The sequence below is a fragment of the Mastigoproctus giganteus genome, chromosome 9, assembly GCF_048544385.1.
Source record: "Mastigoproctus giganteus isolate SK-2022 chromosome 9, ASM4854438v1, whole genome shotgun sequence".
NCBI classification, from domain to species: Eukaryota; Metazoa; Arthropoda; class Arachnida; order Uropygi; family Thelyphonidae; genus Mastigoproctus; species Mastigoproctus giganteus.
In genome coordinates this window covers 155,432,142-155,459,288 of record NC_143583.1, presented here as the reverse complement: position 1 = coordinate 155,459,288, position 27,147 = coordinate 155,432,142, and the positions used below count along the sequence as shown (strand labels likewise).

Sequence of the window (27,147 nt, the reverse complement as noted above, 5' to 3'; positions counted from 1 at the left end):
AAATCACTAGCAAACTGCAGGACATGGCTGACTACCTCAATACCTTCAACCTCCAAATCAACCCCCTAAAATCAGCACAAATAACTTACTCTCTAAAGGGCAGCCCAACAACATTGGAGCCTGTGCTTAACGGCTCCTCAGTTCCAAGTGTTCAAACACACAAAGATCTGGGGGTCGTCTTCGACTCCAAACTATCTTTCAACGATCACATAAACCTCATACAGTCGAGGCTGAACTCACTACGCTGGGTCGCCAAACAACAGCTGCTCCACACCACCGACCCACAACTGGTAAAAAGATACATCGTATCAATCCTTTACCCGACAATACTGTATGCTTCAGAGATATGGGCCTCGGCCGCCGAATCCAACGTCAAAAGAATATTCTCTACCGAATTCTGGCTTCTAAAATGGGCCAACAGCAAACTCCACCTTCCCCCAGCTCTCAGATCAACGCAGTTAGCAGAAGCTCTTCAACTACGCAGGCTCCGGTCCTACATCGCAGAAAGAAGGCTGCTGTTCACCATCAAGATGGCCACCGGTAAAATTACAGAGCCGAACTTCTGGGATCACTGCTCTTGGTGCATTCCTCCCCCTTATCTCCGGTCTTCAGCACAGCTGCTAGCAAACCGTAACCGGCTAGTACTAACCGACAGATTCCTGCCAAAGCAAATGCTGCCCTCACTGCAAGCCATCGACGGGGACCTCCAAGAAGTAGTCAATAATAAAAAATACAGGAAGGGTATCCTCGTCGAACTGAAAATGTAAAACTGTGCCTTGTTAATAATCTGATTTATCTTTTTTTCTCATGTGTATCTCTTTTGTAAATATGTTTTGTTAACCCCTGGCACCACCATGCCGTGACGGGACTAATTGTATGTCTATCATTGCTGCAATTAAAGATTCTATCCTATTATTCTATTCTATTCTCATCCTTTGCACAAGTGGCTTTTGAGATCAGGAGAACAATTCTACCACAGCTCAGCCAGCAGCAAGTCCAGGAAACTAAAAATTAAAGGAAACTCACTTGGATGAATCATTGAAAACAGCTGCCAAATGGTGACCCCCTCTATGCAGGCACCCTAGCCTTGCAACTCTTAACTTTTTCCTGCCTACTGGGAGAGCCCCCCAAACAGGGAGTAACCTACACTTCATCCCTCACCTACCTTAACCGAAGGCTGCCTTCCTTCTTTATCCTTCTATCTTCCTCCCGACTATGAATCGCACTGTAATGCTACCTACTCCACTCTTCTCCCCCACCTTTGTTTTTTACTTTGTCTTCATCCAGAAAACCCAGGCAATCCTGGCAAAGACCAGCCAGAGTATAATGGGCAGCCTGGGTCACCTCCCAGTGGTGGTGGTGGGCAAAGTAGGGTCCCACTAGAGGCTTTACGGCAAGGAGCAGCCAGACACAACAACAGAACAAAACACAATACAGCCAGGCCTAGCATGACGCGAGTTCGATTAATGCATTTTTGAGTTACTGCTATTTGAAAAATTTATACCACTTTTCACTTTACATGATGCAAATTTCCAGTTAACATGATCTTTTTTTTTAAATGATAGTTAAAAATTATTTTAATCGCAAGCACTAAGCTTACCACGTGTCGGACGGGCAACAGACAAGCGTTTGCCAGGCTCAGTGTGTTCCATCAACCATTGGAAGCAGACATATTACTTGTTCGTCTCCTGCTAATAAAGTCATGTGGAGACTTGCATTTAAAAATTCTAATTTTTAAATGTAAAAAAAAAAAAAAAAATTTATTTTAAATGAGCCAGATGAAAATGTTAACGCAAAGGTGATAATGGTAAAAGAACTAGATTAAATCTTTCATATCACAGGTTCTCTGCAATATTTATTTCGCCAGGACCTACAGAAAATTGTTGTCGGCTATCGGAAATTGATTGATGAAAAAAAGAAAGCCAACACTGTTCAAACGACTCTGTTCAAATATTTCCGTAACAAATAGTTTCTTCATTGCGTATTTTATGCAATAAACATTTAATTCTATAATTATTTTCATTCTTTTACATGGTATATAGTTAAAAAGTTATTTAAAAGGTATTTTTAAAATTCTTTATGGACATTCCTGAAGGTCACAGACCAATTATAATTTTTCCTATTGGTTATGATATTCGATTAACACGTTTCCATTGTGTGTGATGCGCTTGTGGGATGAATTAATCTTGTTAATCGAGGCCAGCCTGTACTACATAAATCAGACACTATGCTTTTCCTGGCTTTTTCAGTAGTTCTGCATTTCATCACAGAGAACATATGCCGCAGATGTGGGAAACCACTGGTGGCACCTGACCCTAAATACTGTGCCACTATAGAGCCACAAATTTCAAACTGATGAGGATTTAATGAAGTGGAACCTGGTTTTCTGCTCAAAGTGAGGAGTTCTATTCAAAAGGCCTGAAAGAACTTATCCATAGGGAGGAGGGGGGAATTTATAGCTGTAGAAGGTAGCTACATAGAGGAAGATGAAGTTGCCAACCAAGTTTCAAATTCCTAACTCAAACATTTCTAGGTGAAGATAAATACTTATTGTCTACCCCTCATAATATCATTATTGCAATATAGAGTACAGTTGATTGCATTTGAGAAGCCATAATTATGAGTTAATGCATACATGTAAACAAGAACATTTCTGCTTAGAAAAACTTCACTACAGCATTGCAATTTAGCAAATAGCTTTGGAGATAGGTATAGAGAATGGTTATTACTGGATAATTTAAACAGGAATAAGCAATGGGAGAAGTAACATTTTTCTAGATCATGCTTACAACTGGTTAGTCCTGATTCCCTTTCTATACATCAAACTGCAATGTAATTAGCATTAGCATTAGTAGAGGCATTTGATGCAAGAAAGCAAGCTTAGGCAGAATCAGCCAAAAAAAAAAAAAAAAAAAAACTACTTCCACTTCACCCCTCTGTTCGTTCGAAATACCTGTCCAGCTGAGCCTTAAACTTATTTAGTCTATCAACTTCCACGACAAGGGATGGAAGTCTGTTCCACCAACCAACCACCCACTGGCTAAAGGAAAATTTGCGCACGTCTATCCTACATCTGTCTTTCCTCAATTTCAATTTATGCCCTCTCAGGTGATTATTCTGAGCGAGAGGAAGAACCCCATCAGCATTGAGCATGCTCAAACCATTCAAGGCTTTATACACCTCTATCAGATCACCTCGCTGGTGCCTAGTCTCCAGACACTGTAATTTGCAAAACTTAAGCCTTTCTTCGTAAGAGCACCCCTTTGTTCCATTCACAATTCTTGTTGCCCTTCTCTGTACTCGTTCCAGCAGCTCTACATCCTTCTTGAAATGAGGCCTCCAGACCTGTATACAGTACTCTAGGTGTGGCCTGACCATTGCCTTATACAAGGGAATAATCACCTCCTTATCCCTGCTCGAAAAATTCTTATATATCATTGACAATACACCATGAGCTACTCTTGCAGCCCGTCTGCACTGCTCAGAGAACTTCATATCTGCCTGCACAACCACCCCCAGGTCCCTTTCATTCTCTACCACTGTCAGTGTAGTACCACAGAGTTGATACGTTGCTCTGGGGTTGCTGTTTCCCATGTGTAGTACTTTACATTTGTCAATGTTAAACTTCATTTGCCACCTCTCAGCCCATCTGCTCAACCTTTCCAGATCCTGTTGCAAAATCAATTGGAAACCCTTTGCAGCTTATACAGCTACAATAAAGTTATCAAAAAGTTACATATTTATCACTGTAAACATGAAACGACTTCAGAAAGAATAGCAGGCAGCAAAAATAAAAATAACACTGAACATGAAATTGATCATCTTTCTGGTGGCAAAATGGCCAGAAACAACTAAAAAAAAAACATCATTAAACACATTTCTGGCCATTTTATACAGCTTCTGTATCATCACAACATACAACAGTGGAACTGAACCAATGTTTTGGAGCTGACCTAGATGCGATACTATATGTCTACATGAAAGAGTACCACAGAAAAGGTTAGGGCAGCCAAGGCTGAGTATGAGAAAGCACTAACTTAGAGAGCAAAGAATGGGAACAAGGACTTTTTCATGTACGATAACTTGAGCAATGCCTGTAGGAAAGACTTAGATAACCCAGCTGATGAATTGAAAGAAGCTTTGCATCCATCTTTACTGATGAAAAGACCTTCATGGTGAGGAGAGTAAGGCTGAGAAAAAAGAAATTAGTGATTTCAAAATTACAGATGAGTTTATTAGAAAAACCTTTGAGCCTAAAGGCAAGTAAGATTCCAGGAATTGATGGTATATATCCACCAATTTTGAGTGAGGCATAACATTAGAGAGCACACTGAGACATTAAGGTTAATTATGAGGCATCATCTGACTTAGGAGATATTCCTTTAGATTGTAGCAGTGCCAATGTATTGGCAATGCATATAGGAGGCTCTAAGAGTGAAGTCAGAAGAACTACAGACTTGTTAGTCTGACTTCAGTGGTAGGAAAATCTTGAAAGCAATGATTAAGAGGACAATCTGGGGACAAAAATGACATTCTGAGGAACATATGACATGGTCTTGTTAAGGGAAAATCAAGTTTAATTAACCTGGCTAACTATTTTGAGCAATCACCATGGGAAGTTACTATGTAAGCTAGAACACATTGGGATTATTAGTTTCTAAGATAATAATGATAAAATTCGTTATTCACAAATTTTTTTTTTTTTTTTTTTTTACAAGGATGCAAGTCCCGTTACAGGCATTCAGAGGAATCTAACAATCTATTTGGTGACATTATATTTACTTATATACAAACTGCTAAAACATTGGAAAACTGCACAGAGTACATAGAACATCCATATAATACACAGAATAGATTACAGAGTGGTTGCAGGGCAGAAGGTTGAGATTAATGGATATTCTTCAGATTGGTGTACCATCAGAAGTGGGGTCCCTTAGGATCGGCTCTTGGACCACCGTTGTTTCTCATTTTCAAAAACAACAACCATATAGGAACAGAGGGTGTAATGTCAATATTTGCAGATGACGTAAAGATTGGGAGAGTTATTTTTTTATTTTTTTTTTATTTTTAGGAGCATTGGCAACTAAGGCCATATTGCTCCGGGGATATGCGGTGGTCATTCCCTGACCTTTACGCATCCTCCGTATTTGGTGGTCACGAGCTCGAATCCCAGTCTAATCAAGAAGCGTGTGCTACGCACTGCTGCTCCTGCCCACCTAGCTACGGAAGCACCAGATTGGGAGAGTAATCACTGGTCGCTACTAAGAAGCACTCCCTACAGGATGATTTGAAGGGGCTTCAAAGATGGTCTGAAAAATTCCAGCTATGTTTTAATGCAGCAGAATGCAATATTACACTAAGTGAATAGCAACCCCAAATTAACTTATACACTTGGCGGGGTTGAATTAAAATCAGTAAAGGAAGAAATGGATCTTTGAATTATGGCACAGGCAAATATGAAGTTCTCTGAGCAGCATAAACAGGAGAGCAGGAAAGCCCATGGTGTGCTATTAATGATTTATCTAACAATAGCCAATAGAGATAAGGAAGTCATAATCCCACTATATAAGGGAATACTGACACTTGAAATACTGTGTCCAAGTACAGAGGCCCTCTCTAAAAAATACATTGAGCTTCTTGAAAGGATCCAAAGACAGACAACCCACATAGTGAGAAAGGCAAAGGGGTGATTGTACAAGGAAACATTTTGATTATGCAGAACTAAGCAAACAGACACCTTAGAAAGGACCTAAGTTTATAATTGTTATTTAATTTAATTATGATTTTGGCATTATCCAATTGTTTTTTAAGTTCATCATTATCTGCATGTGTCATAAGTTCTGTAACTGTTTCTGGTACATATGACGTGTTCATGAGCGTAAGCACACATATTCAATTTGTGTGCACCCATACCAGGTGTATTAGGCCAAATAACCTTCTCAATAGCTAACTAAATATACTATACAATTTTAATGACTGATTTCATAGGAGAATTTGTGTACATTATAGAACATGGAACCGATGGTTTGGTATGACAAAAAAACTAATTTTACATCTGTATGCTTAAATATGTTAATTTTGCTAGCTAGAGAACTGCAATAAGGTAAGACACAATTTTGCTGAAGTTTTCTAATGAGTTATTATCATTGAGTGGGGAAGGCAAAGTGTATGACACATGTTATTATTTTATTTATGATGGGGGTACCCCTCATGTTGAAAGATGAACAAAGATAACAATATTCTTTATCCAGGTCAGCTGTAGAAGTGCAGTATTTTTTTGCATTAAGGACCTGAACATTGAGGGACAGACTTTTTAGATTAAAGGGCTAATGGAAAGCATAATGCAAAACCTATCCAGAATGAATAGGTTTCTGTAAATACAGGTACCTATAGAAGTGTCTTGTTTTATACAAGTTAAATCCAAGAAATTAATTAATTATTGTGCCTATTGTTTATTTGTTCTTTTTTTTTTTATTCTTCTGATATGTTAAACAAAGATCATAAGATCATTTACTTATTCATTACTTATTTAGATTTAAATAAAAACTTTCCACAGTGTTCTGCCAGTGTTATGAGTAGGTTTTCACAAAATTTGGTGCTGGGTCCTCTACTGTTTATAATATTTATGAACTGTTCAAGTTTAGTATGTAACTTTGCTTATGATACAAATGTGGATAGGATAGTACGGATGAGCTGAGAAATGGCAGCACTTAACACTGGAAAATGCAAGGTCTTGCAAATGAATAGCTATAATCCTACAGTAATACTGTCTGGGTATCACCAAACTCAGAATAGACAATAATGAAAAAGAATTGGGACTAATTATACAATAAGATATGAAGTTCTCTGATCCATGTAGATATGCTGCTAGGATAGTTCATGGGATTCTGTCAATTATATATACAGAAAAATCTCATTAATACAAACTCGGTTTATACAAAGTACTCATTTATATGAAGCACATACCATTATTTTGTGTAAACAAAAGTTCTTTTTCACTCCGTGAGAAATAAATATTGTCATTTTGTATGTTTAATACAAATCTTGGCAGAGCGATCCGATTAAGGCTGCCTGGCTCCCTACTTCAAGAAGGATGGCACTGACTTGTTAGAAATTAGTTTTGTGTAAACAAAAGCAGTTTATGATAGCTACAATGTCAAGTGCACTCTGAAAAACATCTTTCTGAACGATGAGTTGTTAAATTAACAAAAGAATAAAAAGTTTTTCTAAGTTGTTTAGATGCACTCCCTCGCTCTCCACAGGAAAAATGTCAATTGTAATTGTTACCCCAGTTCAAAGAGTCTTTTGCTATTGTATACAGCAATCTATTTTTTGTGCCATTTTATCTGAGCTGATGTCTTTTTCGGAACTTGTGTCTTTAAATTAATTTAAAATTTGTTTATATTAAATCTTATCTAGCAGTGTTATGACGACAAAACGTAGATGGACAGAATTAAGTCGAAATTAAACTAAAAATTATACAAGAGGCTGATAGGATGGAAAGAAGCAAAATGGACATTACAAAGGAATACAACATCCCTTTACCTACAATACTGAAAAACGAAAAAAGACTTGAAGAAGTGCATGACAGTGGAGCAGCGATGAAAAACAGGAAACAAATTCATGATGCAAAACACAAGAAGCTTGAAACAAAAATTTTCAAGTGGTCTTTTGCATGCAACAACAAATGCATGCATCTAATTTGCCAATATCAGGTCCGATTTTGCAAGAAAAGGCAAATTATCTAGCTCAGCGCCATGGGATTAGCAACTTAAAATGCAGCAGTCGCTGGCTCCAAAAATTTAAAGACAGGAATAACTTGGTTTTGCGAAATGTTTGTGGTGAGTCTGGATTAGTTGACAAAGAAAAGGCTACAGACTGGTTGTGTTCTGTACAGTCCATCTTTGAAAAATATGAGTCAAAGGATATTTTTAAACTTGACGAGACAGGTTTATTTTATAATTTTCTGCCAAACAAAACATTTGCTGTTTGAAGAGAGAGTCTTGTCATAGTGGAAAATTAAGTAAACAAAGATTCACTGTTCTGTTATGCTGCAATTCAGATGGCAGTACAAAACTACGCCCACTTGTGATTGGTAAGTTTTCCAAGCCAAGATGTTTTAAACCAGTTAACCAACTTCCCTGTGATTATGAGGCCAATAGAAGGGCTTGGCTTATGATCAAAATTTTTCAGTCTTGGTTATCAAAATTGGACAGAAGAATGGCTTCAGAAAAAAGGAACATTTTGATGATTCTAGACCGTTGTACAGCACATTCTGCCGAGACATTTAAGTTGGTAAATATACGGCTCTTGTTTTTCCCCCCAATACCACCAGTTTAATGCAACCACTGGATCAAGGCATTATTTATAACCTCAAGAGAGCATATAGAGCCCGCCTGATAAGGTACTTGATCCGCAACATAGAAGGAGGGAACAGTGTGCAGCCAAATTGGAATGTCTTGGATGCTATACGTATTCTTGTTATTGCTTGGGAAAGTATTATATCAAGTGTAATAATCAACTGCTTCAGAAAGAGTGGCTTTGGAGAGAACACCATCAAAAAACATGTCCAGCAGACAAATATGATAGCAACAGTGAGGAATGGAGGAATTTGAAGGAGCATATGGATTTTGTTGGTGAATTTGAAGGAGCATATGGATTTTGTTGGTGAATTTGAAGGAGCATATGGATTTTGTTGGTGAATTTGAAGGAGCATATGGATTTTGTTGGTGAATTTGAAGAGTTTGTGAAGGTGGACGATGAAGTTGCTACCACTGCAACGCCAACACCAGAAGAGCTGCTGGGTACCAAACAAAACAATGATGTTTTTGTTACCAGCAACAGCGAAAGTGAAGAAGCGCACACACTGCCATCTAAAAAAGATACCCAAAATGCATTGAACATAACAGAGAATATGTTGGCCTGCAGTAACATTAATAAAGAAACAACTATTGCATTTGATAACATCAGTGTTGTAGTTAAAAATGCATATAGGACAAAAACTGTGCAAACAACATTGGATTTAAATTTTTAAATTAGATTAATTTATTAAAAAGTTAATGGTTTGTATGTCTCCTTTTATTTTAAGATAGTAATTCTTTTTACTGTGATACTAAAATATTGTATGTATATATATATATATATACTGTACAATATTTTCATTTCCATTAATTGCTTTTTTCTTAGTTTATCATAAAAATAAAATAAAATCTTTAAAAAATATGTTATTCCTATTACTGTATTGTTAGACAAGGCTTTTGCTTTTATTTTATTTTATTATTTTATTAATTTATTTTTGACATTGTTATTATTTATTATTATCCTTAGATATACAGTATGTACCAAAAAAAAAAAAAAACGACAAAATTTTGACACTTTGGGGGGACCTCGTTACTACAAAATTGATAATTTAGGTCCCTTGGACTTTGTATTAACGAGATTCCACTGTAGTAACTTCCCAGAGAAGTGAAAAAGAGGTAATCATCCCATTATACAAAGCAATGGATATGCCATATCCCCATTACTGCATACAACGTTGTAGATTGCATTTTAGGAAAGATTTTGTTAAAGAAGATACAGAGAAGAGTGACAATATTGGTTAAGAGGACAAAGAGATATTCTTATCAAAAGACTCTTTTTCAAAAAGTTCCCTAAAATAAATTCCTTATTTAAATAAAACTCCACACCTTAACTAACTTGCATAGATGGGAGAAATCCCAGGTGCCGTCTGACACGAACATACCTTAACTAACTCACTGGGCAGGGAAATGCAGTCTAGTATTAGAGAACATTATATTCATAAATTTTGCTACACGTTGAATCAGAAATTTAATTTCACACACCACTTCACTACTCATTTAGCCCTGATATATTATTCACTGTTAGATACAAGGTTGATAACTGAAGCTACCCACAATCTGATGGAGAAGCAATTAAGTTCTGAAACATAATAGTCATAGTGGTGTCTTAGAGTTATTAATTGAAAAGACGATTTGTCTCATTTGGCGATGCTACTGAAATTAAAAATGATATTAGTAACATAAGGTTGTCTCATGGATAACAATGTAATTTATACAGTGAGCATAAGGCCAAGCCTTTTCAAGGGAGAAAAAGTTTTCCCAGAAAGAAAGAGAGGGAAGAGAGGTGGGAGAAAGAGAGAAAAATAACAGAACACAGCATACTATTACCATTTAATTAATAAAAGTATACCTTCATTTGCATGCATCTATAAGCACAGTTAAATCCTCTGTATACTCTTAAATCTGAAAATAAATTTGGACTTACAAAAGATGATGATTTATCTTTACTGTGGGCTAACTTTCCTGGGCGTGGTGGTGGTGGCAATGCTTTCCTTGAACTTTTTTTGTTTCTGGTAGTATAATTTGTATCTCTTACTTTAGCTTCTTTCTTGAGCCTTTTATTTCTTTCTCTTTCATCCTTCTCCAGAGATTCTTTCTGTTTCCTCATTATTACTATGCTCTGAAAACACACAAAAAATTACTAGTGGCACCTCTCAATTTAGTAATATTACTCTTTCATGAAATACAAAAAAGTGTATATCACAAAAAAAGCATTAAAGACATTTCATGCAAAGCATATCAACTATGCACTTCAATGCTTTAATATTATAAAATATTTCAATGGTTAATAACATGGTTCCAATGTTTAGTAACACTAAATTGTACTTTATATCCGACATTCAAATATTACATATCTCACCAAATAACATGTTAATTACAATTGAAAATTCTGGATTTATACATATACATATTAAATGAACAGCAGCCTGGAAAGCAAGTTGCTGGGGATTTCGAGAACTGCTGGGAGTCATCATGGAACAAGTAAATACATGCGCTGTGTTAGAGTAACTAAGAGTAAGAACAGGTATGTGTATACTTGCATATACATCAATGCTGGATGTATAGTAAATAAATTTGGTGAATTTGAAGTGCCGGTCAAGACATCAAAGATGGATATTGTTTGAATATCAGAAACATGGTGTCACACAGAGTGTGACACCATGTTTCTGATATTCAAACAATATATCCTCCTCTGGTTATATCCTCCTCCATGTTTCACATGGTGAAACATGGAGGAGGATATAAGGAATGCAGAATTTGAATTTGGGGAGCACAATGTTTGCAGAAAGGACAGACAGGATAGGAAGGATTATGCTGTTGTTAAGAAACACAAAATCTAAGGCAGTGCATCCAGTTGACATTGGTGGACAGTGCAATGTTGAGTCAGTTTGGTATGACAAGCAGTGGGAAAGCAAAAATGAGGGTAGGAGTGTGTTATAAGCCTAATGACTCTGATGAGTATAACAACCAAACAGAAAAATAGAGTAGGCCAATAAATCAGAATGTCTTATAATGGAGAATTTTAACTTTTCAAAAACTGACTGGACTTTGTGGGTGGGACACACACTGTAGTAAGACTTTTTTGGATGATTGTTTTCTACAGCTGTTTGTTTGTTTGTTTGTTATTTGGTTTTTAGGAGCATTAGCAACTAAGGCCATATTGCTCCAAGGATATACAGTGATCATTCCTTTACCTTTCCGCATCCTCCATATTTGGTGGTCACGGGCTCAAATCCCGGTCTAATCAAGGAGCATGTGCTATGCACTGCTGTTCCTGCCCACCTGGCTATGGAGGCGCTGTTTTCTACAGCAGCATGTTCCAGAGGCAACCACAGGGAGTAATAATCTTGGTCTGATTAGCAGCAGTGATTATTCATGTATTAAGAATATGCAGATAAAGGAACCACTTAGTGGCTGTGGTCACAGCGTACTGATGTGGGATTTACTAAAAGATGTAACTACCATCAGGGGTAAAGGGAAGGGTTTTTGCTTTCATAAATATGACTACAGTGGTCTCAGACAGTTTTTAAATTGTATACAGTGGAACCAACTGATGATGTTACCAACAGCAAATGGGAATCAGTCAAGGAATTAATCATACTATGCTTTTTGTTAAAAACTAAGAAATGCTCTTCAAGGTATAGACCTAAGTGGATGTCAGATGAACTAATGAGACTAGTAGCTGAGAAGAAAAATGCACAGGATGCATATAAATTATCCGGTGACACAGACGTCTATGGTAGATATTAACTAATCTGTAATCAAGTCACAAAGGAGATCAGGCAAAGCAAAAGCAGATTAGGAGAAATCATTGGCAAAGGATGCAGACTTCTTTATGTAAATTCTAGAAGGAAGGGGATGAATCAGATTGGTCCACTTGATATCAATAGTTCGACTGTTGACGATTCTGGTCAGGTAGCTGACAAACTGAATGAGTATTTGGATCTATATTCACACATAAGGAATTCTGTGGGGAAGTAAATTCCACAAGTTTATCCAACTCTAAATATTTTAATAACCGACAGTAAAGTGGAGGAGAAATTGTTGAAGTTAAACATAAGAAAGGCACTTTGGGTGGATGGGATCTACCCAGTTATGTTAAAGGAGGTAGCAAAAGAAGTAAGCAAACCCTTAGCCATTATTATGAGAGCATTCTTGGATTCAGAGGAGTTCCCCATGGACTGGAGATGTGCAAATGTATTCCCAATTCACAAAGGGGGATCTAAGAATGACACTAGTAATTACAGACCTGTTAGTTTAACTTCTGTTCCGGGGAAAATAATAGTCACTGGTTAAAGAAACATTGCAGGATCATCTAGACAAGACTGCAGTTATAGTTCAGACACAGTATGGGTTTGTTAAGAGGGAGTCTTGTCTTACCAATTTAACTGCATAATACGATGCAGGCAAGAAGGAACTTGATGCAAAAAACAATTCTGATATCATATACAGGCAACCCCCTTGGCGCCTCTGTAGCCAGGTGGGAAGGAGCAGCAGTACGTAGCACACACGCTTCTTGATTAGACCGGGGTTTGAGCCCGTCACCACCAAAATACGGAGGATGAGGAAAGGTCAGGGAATGACCACCTCATTTCCCGGAGAAATATGGCCTTAGTTGCTAATGCTCCTAAAAACCAAGCAACCCCCTTTAAACTATGATACTTTTACAACACAGTTTCGCTCTAATGCAATTGATAAATTGTGGCAATCCTCGCACAACATGGTACTTATATAACACGGTTTCGCTCAAACATGTTTTGAGACTTGCGGGAAATCTCACATAACACCGTATTTTTGAGCTTTTTTGCTGGGAAAATCCTGTTATTATATTAGATGTAATTTTCAACGTTTCCATTCCGTTTTGTGAATCCCTGCTGTTGATTCACTAGTCGTTATCGCCTTCATGGTATTTTTCTAAAGCACATTTCTTGAGGTCATTAACATAAAACAATGAAAACAATTAGAAGTTTCTGGTTTATTGAGCTTTTCTGTTACTGCAATCAATTATAAAGGGTAGTAAACTATCTTCTTGCATTTACTATAGTACCAATAGATGAAATTTTATAGGTTTTCACATTATTATGATGAAATGTGATTCCCCTTCCATGAAATAATATTCAATCATATAAAAAGCATAAAAAATTTTCAGAAACTCATTACTCCGTATCTCACTTGTGCATGCCGTGTGCTTTGTTATTAATTGCTTATCATTTTTACTGTTTTAAATTTTACAACCTAAAAAAAAAAGTCAGTGAATTAGTATGTACATGTTTGTTGTTTGTTATTTGGTTTTTAGGAGCATTAGCAACTAAGGCCATATTGCTCCGGGAATATGCGGTCATTCCCTGACCTTTCCGCATCCTCCGTATTTGGTGGTGACGGGCTCGAACCCCGGTCTAATGAAGAAACGTGTGCTATGCACTGCTGCTCCTTCCCACCTGGCTATGGAGGCGCCACAGTATGTACATATCACAGTACATATTAATTAAGCTACGTATGTAAGCGTAAATTTATTTTTATTTTGCTAACTGGAAAATATTCTTCCAATTTTCACGTATCATTTAAAGCGGGGGTCCACTGTATTTTGTTGGGAGTTCTGTGTTATTAAACTTGTGCTTGTTTGAGACCATAAAAAATAATTGTGACTTCAAAGAGTACAGTTCATGATTTTTAAAAAGAGCAGAAGGTACACGAAATCTAGATGCTGCAGAAGAGATTGCGCTTAGCAGAGATGAGAGGAAGAAAATTAAATGAACGTACATTATCTGACATATAAGTATCACAGTTTGTAAGGTAAGACGTTTGTTCAGTTATTACTATTTAAGTTACTACTATTATAAAAATAAAGTTAAAATATTAAGTTATTACTACTATAAAAATTAACTTTCCAATAGTTATAAAAAAAATGGTGTATTTTTTGTTAGCCTTTGGAACGTAACCCCTTTTTGTACTGGTTCTTATTCCGTATAACACGGTTTCGCATTACACGAGATTTTGTACCAAACTACCATGTTATACGAGGGCTGCTCAAACTGAAATGAAAATTTTTAATTAGTACCCACCTGGGACAATAAAATTCTAGACATGTCGTTTTCCTGTACTTGGATTTCAAGAAAGCTTTTCATACTGTTGAACATGGAAGGCTGCTGTACAAACTGTAGTAGTATGGCCGTAAGGGCAAGTTGCTGTAATGGATAAAGGGATGGTTGAGTGGGAAAAGATGGAATGGCAATCAATTGACACTGCTCTTCATGGACTAATGTTATTAGTGGAGTTCCCAAGAGTCCAGTGTTGGGCCCACTGTTGTTTTCTATATTTATCAATGATACTGATTGGTTGGTTGGTTTTTAGGAGCATTAGCAACTAAGGCCATATTGCTCCGGGATATGCGGTGGTCATTCCTTGACCTTTCCGCATCCTCCGTATTTGGTGGTGACGGGCTCGAACCCCGGTCTAATCAAGAAGCGTGTGCTGCACACTGCTGCTCCTTCCCACCTGGCTACGGAGGTGCCGTGTAACAATGCTGATGAAGGTACATCAGGCGTAATGTACAAGTTTTTGCAGACGATATGAAGATTGGCATGGTTGTTAATGACAGTGCGCTACTGCAACAGTATCTAAAAAGTTGGGCAGGTGGGCTGAGAGGTGGCAACTGAAGTTTAATGTTGACAAATGCAAATACTGCATATGAGTAGCAGTAACCACAGAGTAACATACCATCTGTGTGGTACTACATTCAGGGTAGTATAGAATGAAAAAGACCTGGGAGTAATTGTGCAGTCAGATATGAAGTTTTCTGAGTAGTGCACACAAGCTTCCAGAGCAGCTCATGGGGTCTTGTCAATGATATACAGGAATTTTGCTAATAGGGATAAGGAGGTCATTATCCCTTTGCATAAGGCAATGGTCAGGCCACACCTTGAGTACTGCATACAAGTGTGGAGGCCTCATTTTAAAAAGGATGTAGTGCTGCTGGAACGAGTACAGAAAAGGGCAATGAGATTGGTGAGAGAACAAAGGGTTGCTCTTACCAAGAAAGGCTTAAATTCTACACCTGAATGGCTTGAGCAAGCTCAATGCTGATGGGATTCTTCGGCTCGCTGATATTACGTACCTAAGGGAGCATAAATTCAAATTGAGGAAAGACAGTTGTAGAATTGATATGCAAAAACTTGCCTTTGGCCAGGGGTTGAATGCTCAAACAAACTTCAATCAACCGTTGTGAAAGTTGACAGCTTAGATAAATTCAAGGAAGAACTGGACAAACTTTTGGGAGCGAATGGAAAGGGTATTTTTTTTTGGCTGATGCTGTATAAATTTGTTTTTTTGCATCATATGCCTCTACTAATGCTAATACACAGCTGCTAATTCGTTTATTTTTTAATTTAAGAGAATTTTTCTTCACTTTCAATATTGAAATTTCAGATATGATTTTCCAATTTCTAACTTTAAAGTTTAATGGGTGCTGACTAAAGCAATTACTTTTATTTTTAAAGTATGAACCACTGAGCTACTGTATTCTCTTTCTGTGGTATATTCTTTAAATTTAAACCATAAAATTTTTATCACATACACAACTTATCTGGGTGTAATTACTGTAGATATTCAGTTTCTCCCCTATCTCTCTCATTTAAACAAAGGAATAAAAAATTAATTGCATGAGGCAAACATTTGTTTGCCTCATGACAGTAAACATTTATCTCTGAGGGGAAATCAGTTACCAAATTAATCAGATAGGAGTCGGTTAAAAAATTTTTGTGAAGAGCAGCAAGATAGATATCCTTTACAACAGTATCAGGAACAGAAAAAGCCACTGGCTCCACTTAGTGCTTAGCAGGTATTGAAATTGCCATAGCATTTAGTGGTAATATGTATGTACACAGGATGATAGGTTTAATTTCCTTTTCTTTTATTAATTATTATTATTTATTTTTATTTTTTTTTTTATCATTGTTTTATTCGGGGGGTTTTTTTTTTTGGCTGGTACAGCATAAGTCATAGGCTTTCTTGCACCATGCGGCCATTAATAATACTAATACACAACTGCATTTGGATTTTATCAAAAATTTCCAACAAAACCTCCACTATTTTTGCATGTGGATTTTGTCCTTCAACAAGTAACATGCATGTAAATAAAAGGAAATGTCTGTCTATTTGTGAAAAGGTTGAGATCTAGAATGTGGCAAAAAAAAGTATAAAGTATGCAAAAAATTTAACTTATCATCATCGTCTACAGTCACAGCTTTATGGAAAAACAAAAAAATTATTTTATCTGCACTAGAAAACAACTTCACTACAAACAAGAAAATAAGGAAATGTGACTTGGGTGATGCTGATCAGGCACTGCTGGGATGGTTTAAGTGCCAAAGGAACCTGTTAATGGAGAAACGAGAGGAATGGTGGTTCCCCCATAAGAGGAAAGAAAATTTGCAAAATAATTAGGGCAAAGAATCGTGTAAAAACGGATGGTGATGATTTTAAAAATCAGCATAACATTGTTTACGCAATAGTCAGTGGAGTAGCCCTATCAGCAAATTATAAGACAGAAAATGAATGGTTAAAAAATTTTTGGATAATATATAAGAAAGGTACAGGGAAGAAGAAATTTACAATGGACTAAACTAGAGTGTTTTATAACATGAAATCTAATGTAATTTTTAAATTTGAAGATGAAAAATGTGTTGGCAACAAAAGAACTTTAAGAACCATTTAATGATTTTAATGTGTGACTATGATGAAACTGACAAAAAAAAAAAAAAAAAAAAAAAAAGATTGTTATTGGAAAATCAAAAAAAACCACATTGTATGAGGAATTATTTAACAAATACCAGGTACTGTTTAAAAAAAGCCGAAAGATAGGTTTAAATTTGGGTTCGTCACTTACACACCAGCAAGGCATATGTGGATTTACTGGATGTCTATTTTCTAAATCAGTGTGTTAGAGTGGCAACAAGAGGAGGCAATACTCTTGATCAGATTATCAGCAGCAATCCTTCATGCATTAAGAATCTGCAAGTAAAAGACACACTGGGTAGCAGTGATCACAGTGTACTGATGTGGGATTTACTTAAAGATAACTATTGTCAAGAGTAAAGGGAAGGGCTTTTGCTTTCATAAGGGTGACTACAGTAATCTAAGACAGTTTTAAAATTGTATGCAGTGGGATCAACTAATGATACCAACAGCAATTCTAAATGGGAAGCAGTCAGGGAAGTAATTGTAGAAGTTACTAGACTTTTCATACCAACTAAGAAATACTATTTAAGGCTTAAACACAAATGGCAGGGAAGAAAAATGCATGGGATGCATAAAAGATATCAGGTGATACAGGAGCCTAAGGTAGACAAAAATTAATCTGCAATCAAGTCACAATATGAGCTAACGCACATTATGAAAGGTCTCTGGCAAAGAAAAGCAGCAAATACTTCTTTGCTTATATCATGAAAGAGGACAAATCAAAACAGCCCACTTGATGTCAATAGCTTAACTATTGATGATCCTGATCAGGTTGCTAACAAACTGAATAGGTATTTTGCATTCAAATTTGTTTATACATTCAATTAGGGATGGAAATGCCAGAAGATCATCAAAATCTAACAGGGAGCTAAATGATTTTCTGATAACTGAAATGAAAGTGGAAAAGAAATTGTTGAAACTTAACATAAAAATGGCAACTGGGATGGGTGATTTCTGTCAATTATATTAAGTGATGCATCAAAGAAGTTAAGCAAACCCTTAGCTATAATTATGAGAGCATCTCTGGATTCAGGAGTTATCCCTATGGATTGGAGATGTGTAAATGTATCCCAATTCACAGGAGGGGGGGGGGGATCAGGAGGAGACATGAGGAATTACAGACCTGTTAGCTTAACTTCTGTTCCTGGGAAAATAATGGAGTCGCCATTAAAGAGGTAATGCAGGACCATCTATATAGGAATTCAATCATTCTACGTTTCTTACTGTAGCACATAAAGGATTGCTGTATAAACTGGAGCAGTGTGGTATTAGTATTATACAGCATCAGTCAAAAAAAAAAATGCCATTTCATCTATCCATCCCCTCCAACAATGTCTAGTTCTTCCTTGAATTTATTCAAAACTACCCACTTTCACAACAATGGATGGAAACTTGTTCCAACAATCAACGACCCATTGGCTGATGGGTCGTTGATTGCTGGAACCTTCCACACATCTATTCTGCAACCAACCTTCCTCATTTTGAATGTAAGCCCTTTCATGCATATAGTCCGAGAAAGAGGAAGAATCCCATCAGTGCTGAGTTTGTGCAAGCCATTCAAACCCTTAAACACGTCAATAAGATCACTTTGCATGTGCCTAGTCTCCACACACTGCAATTTGCAGAACTGAAGCCATTCTTCATATGAGCACCACTTTGTTATCCTCAGTAATCTCTTTGTCCTTCCCTGTACCCATTACAACAGTTCTACATGATTCTTAAAATGAGGCCTCTAGACTTGTGGCATGACCACTATTGACCTATACAATGGGATAATGATCTCCTTATCCCTACTAGCGAAATTCCTGTATATCATTGACAAAACCCCTATGAGTTGCCCTGGCAGCCTGTCTGCACTGACAGAGAACTTCATATCAGACTGGAAAATTACCACCAGATCCTTTTGGTGCATTACTCTGGGATTACTGCTACCCATATTCAGTAACTTGCATTTGTCAACTGCCATTTCTCACCCATCTATCTAATTTTTCTAGATTTGGTTACAGCAGCATACCTTCATTACTGTCATTAACCATCATACCAATCTTTGTATTATCTGCAAAGTAGACATTAAGCCTGATATACCCTCATCAATACCAGTAATAAATACAGAAAACAAAAGGGGCCTAGAACCAAAGGCTGTGGAACTCCACTAATAATCAGCAGCCAGCAGGCCTGACGTAGCCGAGTGGTAAGGATCATGAGTGAAGTAGCACAAGCTCTTTGAGTGGACCGGTGTTCAAGCTGGTGACTTCTAAATACGATTAACATTTGTATTGACTGATTTATTGTAAACTCCATTGACCTGGTGGTCTTGCCGGAGTATAAAAACAAGAATATTGATAACCACTCTGTCTTTTCCTCCCACTCAACCATCCCTTTATCCACAGAAGTAACTTTCCCTTAATGCCAAACTGCTCCACTTGTGCAGCAGACTTTTATATATATATAACAATATCAAAAGGTTTCCTGAAATCTAAGTATATGATAACAAAATTATTTATTGCATCCAGTTCCTTTATCACTGCATCATAGTACCAACCAACCAGGTCACATGCATAGTTACCATATGCATGGCGCACTATGGCCATGCCGATGCGCCCAATAAATTCCGAAACAAACAAACAAACAACCAACCAGGTCAGACAAGATTGTCCCCTTAACAAACCCATGCTGTGACTGAAGTATATTGTATTCCTGTCTGGATGGTCTTGCATTACTTCTTTAACTTGTTACTTTATTATCTACCCAGGAACAGAAATTAAGCTAACAGGTCTGTAATTACTCATTTCACTGTTTCATTCCCCTTTGTGAATTGGAAATAAATTTGTAATCTCCAGTCAATCAAGACCTCCCTTGAATCCAAAGATGTTCTTGTAATTATAACTAAGCATTTGCTTACCTTCTTTGCTGCCTCCCTTAATACAATTACAATCCACCTTAGGCATCGTTTTTGATGTTTGGCTTCAACTATTTCTCATCCATTTTCCATTCAGTTATGACAAAATCATTTGGTTCCCTGTTAGAATTTGATAAACCTCTGGCATCTCCCTCCTAGAAGGATTTTTCATGTGTGAATGTAGATGCAAAATACCTATTCAGCTTGTAAGCAACTTGAGCAGGATGATCAACAGTAAACCAATCAAATCAAGTGCACAAATGTGATTCAGCCCCTTTCTTCTACTACTAATATAAGAATAGATAATATATGTAAAGAAGTCTTTGCTGCTTTTCTTGCCAATCCTTGCCAGACTTCTCATAATCTGCCTTGTCTTGCCTATGTCCTTTGTGACTTTACTTCAAATCAGTTTATATCTACCATAGGCTTCTATAATTCAGAATTTTTTTTTTTTTTTTTTTGGCTGGTGCAGCATAAGCCTCAGGCTTCCTTGCACCATATGGCTAATAATAATAATAATATCACCTGATAATTTACATGCACCCCATGCATTTTTCTTCTCTGCCAAGTGTCTCAGTAGTTCGTTGACATACATGTAGGTCTAAGCCTTGAATTGTATTTCTTAGCTGGTATGAAATGTCTCGTAGCTTCTATAATTATTTCCCCTGAATTCTTCCCATTTAGAATTTGTTGTTGGTAACAACATTAGTTGTTACTGCAAAAGATGAAGATATAAAGCTTGGGTAGGTGAAGACAAAGTGTCTATCAGTGGACACTGCTCTCCATGAACTGATGTTACCAGTGGAGTCCCTAAGGGTTAAGTGCAGGGCGCATTGTTGTTTTCTATATTTATTAATGATATTGACGAAGGTATATCAGGCTTAATATCGACGTTTGAAGACAATACAAAGCGCCCTGCAACTTGAAGTTTAACATTGACAAATGCAAGGTACTGCATATGGGCAGCAATAATCCCATACTGCTACCCATATGCAGTACCCATATTAACATACCAACCGTGTGGTACTACACCCTGGGTAGTAGAAAATAAAAAAGATCTGTGGGTAACTGGCAGGCAGACAATGATATACAAGAACTTTGTTAGCAGGGATAAGGAGATGATTATCCCTTTGTACAAGGCAATGGTTAGGCCGCACCTTGAGTACTGCATACACGTCTACAGGTCTCATTTTAGGAAGTGTAGATCTGCTGGAATGGGTGTAGAGAAGGATAATGAGATTGGTGAACGTAATGAATGGGTGGTCATACCAAGCAAGTCTTCAGTTCTGAAAATTGCTGCATCTCAAGACTGGGCACCTGCAATGTGGTCTGACTAAGGTGTTTAAATTTTTGAATGGACTGAGCAAGCTCAATGCTAATGGCACCCGTCCTCTTGCTCAGACTACATACATGTAGGGACATAAATTTAAATTGAAGAAGGATGGTTGGAGAACAGATGTGTGGAGTTTGCTTTCAGTAAGCAGGTAGGTGACTGTTTGAACAAACTTCCATTTGTTGTTGTGTAAGTGGATAGTTTGAATAAATTCAAGGAAGAACTAGAAAAACTATTGGAGAGGATAGGCAGGTGATGATGAGGAAAAGTTTTTTTTTTGTTGATGATTTATGAGCTTACTTTCTTGAATCATATGCCATTACTACTAATAATAACAGTGTTGATTTTGTCTCTAAATGGAACGAATCTGTTTTGCAGCACATGGATGGACATGGACATTATTAAAAACTGCAAGGGTTATTTCAGGTGATTCTTGGTTTTCCAACTGACCAACTGAAGTAAAAAAGGATCACACATTGTTTCTGATCTGGATTCAATGTATTCGCTGAAATATGGCTGGGATACTGTACACCTGCAATGGTATTAATTTGTTTTCAGAAATCTGGTTTATCACTGGGAGAATTTTCCATTAGTGACTTTAATGAAGATAATCTACTAGATGTTTCAGAATGGCTGAAACAAAATTCAATTATCAATTTTGACCATTTAAATAACACTGACAATTTTGTTTGTTGTTTGTTTGTTATTTGGTTTTTAGGAGCATTAGCAACTAAGGCCATATTGCTCCGGGATATGCGGTGGTCATTTCCTGACCTTTCCGCATCCTCCGTGTTTGGTGGTGACGGGCTCGAACCCCGGTCTAATCAAGAAGCGTGTGCTACGCACTGCTGCTCCTTCCCACCTGGCTACGGAGGCGCCTACAATTTTGTTTGTATGGATGTCAATTTGGTAACTCCTAGTATTCCTTCAGGGAGTTATATCATAGAAACTATAAACAGAGAAGACAGAGAGGAAAACCACAAGGAATTCATTGAAGATACAATAACTAAAACATCTGTGCTAAATGAAAAAGACCTGGGGGTAAACGGCAGTCAGATATGAAGTTCTCTGAGAAACGTAGACAGACAAACAGGGCAGCTCATAGAGTTTTGAGCTCATGATGCCATAAAGACTAATCGAATATTCTGAAAACGTCTGATGGCGTTTTTAATGTGCTAAGCATAATAAACGGAAACCTAAGAGATTCCAAATTGAAATTCATGAAAATTTCTAAATTATTTTTATAAAAAGGGAAGTGATTAATGGATGCATCTATAACTTTTTTTTATTTGCTTACTTTTTTTTCTTTTGTATTTGTATGCACTTTTATTTGGGTCTCAGATGTTAAATATGCATACATTTTATTTACAATAGAGAGTCGATAATCCAAACTAACTGGGACCAGAGGTAGTTCAGATTTGTTTGGATTTTCAAACTTATCAAAAATATTGTTCTGGAGACGGGAAAAAAAAAAAAAAAAAAAAAAAAAAGAAGTAAAAACACTAAGTTGTACTTGCGTATTTTTATTCATAGGTAACAAAACAAATGCAGCTATCAGCCACAATAACACATATGTACAGGCCTTTAACAAAAATAATTACTTATTTTACGCTGCATCATTTTCGAACTTTGTTTCTTTATTGCCAGATCTCTCACTCTTTTCAGCAAGAGTAGATGAGTTGGACAGCATTCAGTTTGTTGATCATTTCTTGATTCACCATTCAGTTTTTTTATCGATTTTCATGTGTCATTTAATTTTGTTAATTATTATTATTATTGCTCTTATATTATTTCTCCCTGATGGGGGGTTCCACCTCGTGATGGGTATTACTACCAAGTACACAGGGTGGTTGTTGTTATGTCTGGTGTTACTGTTGGTTGAGGAACTCTGACTATTCTACAGGTATTCAGGATTGCGACTTTCTGGAGTTCCTTGTAGGTGTTCGCTGGGAGACATATTGCTGCTAGGCTGTTATGTAGGGTCTTTGGTACCATACCTGTGGTTGACACGATGATCGGGATGGTCATTACTTGTTGCATATGCCACATCTCTTTGATCTCCTGTCTTAGGTTCATGTACTCCCTGATTTTTTCCCCATGGGTTTTCTGCAAGTTGCCAGTGTTGGGTACCGCTATGTCAATCAGATAGGAAGCCTTTTCCTTCTTGTCCACAAGGGTTATATCGGTCTGTTGTGTGGGATTGTCCTATCCGTTATTATGGCGTGGTCCAAGTACAGCTTGTGGGTTGAGGTCTCTAGTACTGCCTAGGGTTCGTACTTGTAGTATAGTACACTTTCTTCGAACAACTGGTGTTTCCTTGCTAGCTTCTGATGTATTATCCTGGCTACCTAGTCTTGTCTATAAGTATACTCAGTCTGGGTGATCATCTTGCATTCCGCGGTGATGTCTTGGACCACTTCTGAGCCCAAGTGGCATTGTCAACATGTGTCATCGAACCCTCCGGGCTCCTTGGCTATGTATTTTCTATAGTTCCTGGTGTTGATTACCTGGTCTTCGATGGCGAGCATGAATCCTTCAGTCTTGGGGAAGAGCGTCCCACTCATAAGATATGCATTGGAAGCAATTTTATCTGTGTGATCTTGATGGAGACCATTGTGTCTGCCAGTGTCTTCCCTGCCCACCTTTCTAGATTCATTTGGCCCTCCTGGTTGGGGGATGACTCCTCGCTTAGGTTGAGTGGGGTATACCGCTTGTCTATCTTCCTTATGGCCTGCATAAGGAAGTGTGTTTCTGAAAGTAATCCTTCGGGTTAACTATCACTGTCTTCTGTTGCTCAATGAGGTCTATCAGGCCCCTTCCTCCTTCTTGGGCAATTGTCAGTCTCTCCATGACAGATTTTGGGTGGTGTTGGCGGCTCTTGGTCATCATTGTCCTTGTCTTTCTCACGAATTCCTCCAGCTCGGTGTTAGTCCAATCTATGACCTTGAAGAAGTACGTTAGCACTGGGACTGAATAGGTGTTTATGGCTTTAACTGCGTTCCCACAGTTCAGCTTTGTTTTCGGCAGGCTTCTGAGACTCTGCTGGTATTTTTCGGTCAGGCAGGCCTTAATTTCTTTTTGTGCTGTAACTGCTGAGCCTGCATCATGCCCAAGTATTTGTAGGCCTCTTCCTCTGCTATGGCTTCGATCTCTTTACCACTCTGCAGCTGGTAGTTTTGGTTGACTAATTTTCCCTGATGCAATCCTTGGGTCTTGCAGTTGTCTAGACCAAATTCCATCCTAATATCATTGCTGAAGTATTCAGTGATCTAGCTGGAGTAGTTGCTGAAGGTGCTTCTCGGTTCCAGCGTAGAGCTTGATGTCATCCATGTGCATCAGGTGGGTGAGGGTGTACAGGTTCTTTCTTCCTTCTTTGAGGTTATATCCCTACTTGCTACTCTTGAGCATGGTAGATAGCAGGCTAAGTGCTAGACAGAACCACAATGGGCTCAGGACATCTCCCTGAAAGATTCTTCTCCTGATGGGATTGGCCTGGTTGTGATGTTTTCGACCTTAATGGTGGTACTCCATTTCGCCATCACTTCTCCTAGGAAGTTTGTCACTATCGGATTGACTTTGTAGACGTTCAGCGCCTCTATTAGCCAGCTATGAGGCACGGAATCGGAGGCCTTGCGGTAATCGATGTAGGCTATGTACATGTTGTGGCACTTCTTGTAGGCTTACTCCATAACCGCTTCATCTATGGTTAATTGCTCCTTGCATCCTTTTTGCTGTTTGGCCATTATGTTCTGACTCTGCAAGTAGTCTGATATCTTCCTGGTTATGCAGCTGGTCAGGATCTTGTACATTGTTGGAAGGCAGGTGATTGGTCTATATTTTGCCGGGTTTTTGTATCTTCGTCTTTAGGCTTCAGATATGTGATTCCTTGAGTGAGAAACTTCGGGATTGTCTCTGGGTGCCTTATCATTTGGGTGAACTGCTCTGCCAGGTGCTTGTGTGTGCAAGTGAGCTTCTTGTACCAGTAGTTGTGGATGTTATCTGTTACTAGAGTTCGCCAGTTGTGAGTTCTTGATCGTCTGTTTTACTTCTTCCCGAATCTCCCACCCTCTCATTTCTTGTACGTCCTTGGTTTTCCTGCATTCTAGTTCTATCCAGTTTGCTCGGCTGATATGTCTTACTTCCCTGCTCCATATGTTTCCCCCAGAACTCCTCAATCGTTTTCTTCTCTGGTGGTCCGTTCCCTTCTTTTCCGTCTTCTCTGAGATTCCTGTAGAAGCCTCTTTGGTCCTCGTTGAAGATTCAGTTATTTATTTTTCTCTGTGAGCTCTCTTTGTATCGGCGTAGTCTCTTACTGAGCGCATGGAGGTTCTGCTTCAATGTGTTCAAGTACTCTCCTATTCTCTGATTTTTTGTCTCATGTTTGCTGTGGATGCTGTCTCTCTTGTGGATGCTCTTCACTTTTCCAATTTATTTATTACTCCTATTGCCCCATTGGTACTGGGTCAATTGGCCTATCTTGACTCTTAGTTCTTCTATCTTCTGCTGACGTTTTCTTTCCCAAGCTGGTGATTCCTTCTGTTTTCGGTTCTTCTGCTGCTGGTCTCTCGCTTCTCTTCCATTAATCCCTGTGGCTGCTATTGCAGCACAATACAAGGCTGTGTGGATGGACTCCAGTGTTCCATCATTGCTGCCGAGGTAATGCGGTATTTTGTGCCGATTCAGGTGGTCTGTGACTCTCCACAAGGTTCTATTCGGCCTCTGCTTAGGTATCATGTGAGTCTTTGTGGGGTCCATTCCTTTGTTTGTTAGGGCCTTCTTCCAATCGTTCTCTATTCTGGATATCATGACCTCGCCTGTTTCCACTTCAGCTGCTGTGGGTTGTATTTCTTCTTGCTCTTCCTCTGGTTCGGTGGTGGTACGTTCTTCCTCCTCTGGTTCTATATTCTTTATCCTTTGTAGTTGATCGCTCACGTCCTGTTTGATTTTTTTCCAAGATTGCAGGAGCTATCAGGTTCTTCTTGATAATGGTTCTTCTCTGGTTCGTTGTTCGGTCGCCTGAATATCCAGGAATCATTCCAGCCACTTGGTATGTTGTCTCACCCTGTAAATTGTCATATCAGTCTCCAGCTTTGTTATTTCATAGTATGCTTGCATGATGTACGTATTCATTTCGATGCTCCACTTCATGTGTTGTTGTTTTCTCCCTTCCTGGGTAGTCACTAGCGCCGTCGTGCAGAAAGCACTTCCAGTTGGTGGGGATGGATGGTTATGCCCTTCTCTTGTGGCAGCCATACAGGGTTCAGTGCCACTCGCTCCACTGTCTTCCTCGGAAGACCATCTCTGATTTTTTGAACCAACCCCTCTGCCTAAGGCCTGAACACGAGTGACTTTATCTTGTGCCACACTCGATGCAGTATGATTAATATTTCTCTGCGACATCACCCATCTATGGAGATGGACCTGTTTAGCTTCAGCTTATGTCCAGTGGTAGTTCTCGCAAGTGACGCCAGATGGCACCACAATCTGCCTTAGCCTCCATTCTGACCTTAGGGTAGGTAGCTCCCTTGGAGCAACTTTCATGATGTTTATTTATTTTATTAGTTTTTATTACTATTAATTTATTTATTATTATTATTATTCTAATTTATTATTATTATACCTGTCTCCCAGCATGACGGAGCTGCATTCGCTTCCGCCAAGGCGGTACTCAAACCCGGGTCCATCAGGCTGGTAGTCCAGTGTCGTAACTGGACCATTGTGCCCTTATTATTATTATTATTATTATTAGCCATATCTCCCAGCATGACGGAGCTGCATTCACTTACACCAAGGCGGTACTCAAACCCGGATCCATCAGG

The 27,147-nt window shown here is 38.2% G+C and overlaps 1 protein-coding gene across 6 annotated transcripts in view; it reads right to left on the bottom strand.

Moving 5' to 3' along the window:
• LOC150080831 (DNA (cytosine-5)-methyltransferase 3A-like) overlaps nucleotides 1–27,147 on the bottom strand; it is a 945,959-nt gene that overhangs the window by 656,224 nt on the left and 262,588 nt on the right. For all 6 annotated transcript variants that reach the window (XR_016547435.1, XM_090382019.1, XM_090382022.1 and 3 more), the window contains one exon: nucleotides 10,285–10,479. Coding sequence is in view for 5 of the 6 variants with exons in the window: in XM_090382019.1 (XP_090238145.1) it covers nucleotides 10,285–10,479 (195 nt within the window). In the remaining variant the exon portion in view is untranslated. The remainder of the gene's footprint in view (nucleotides 1–10,284; nucleotides 10,480–27,147) is intronic.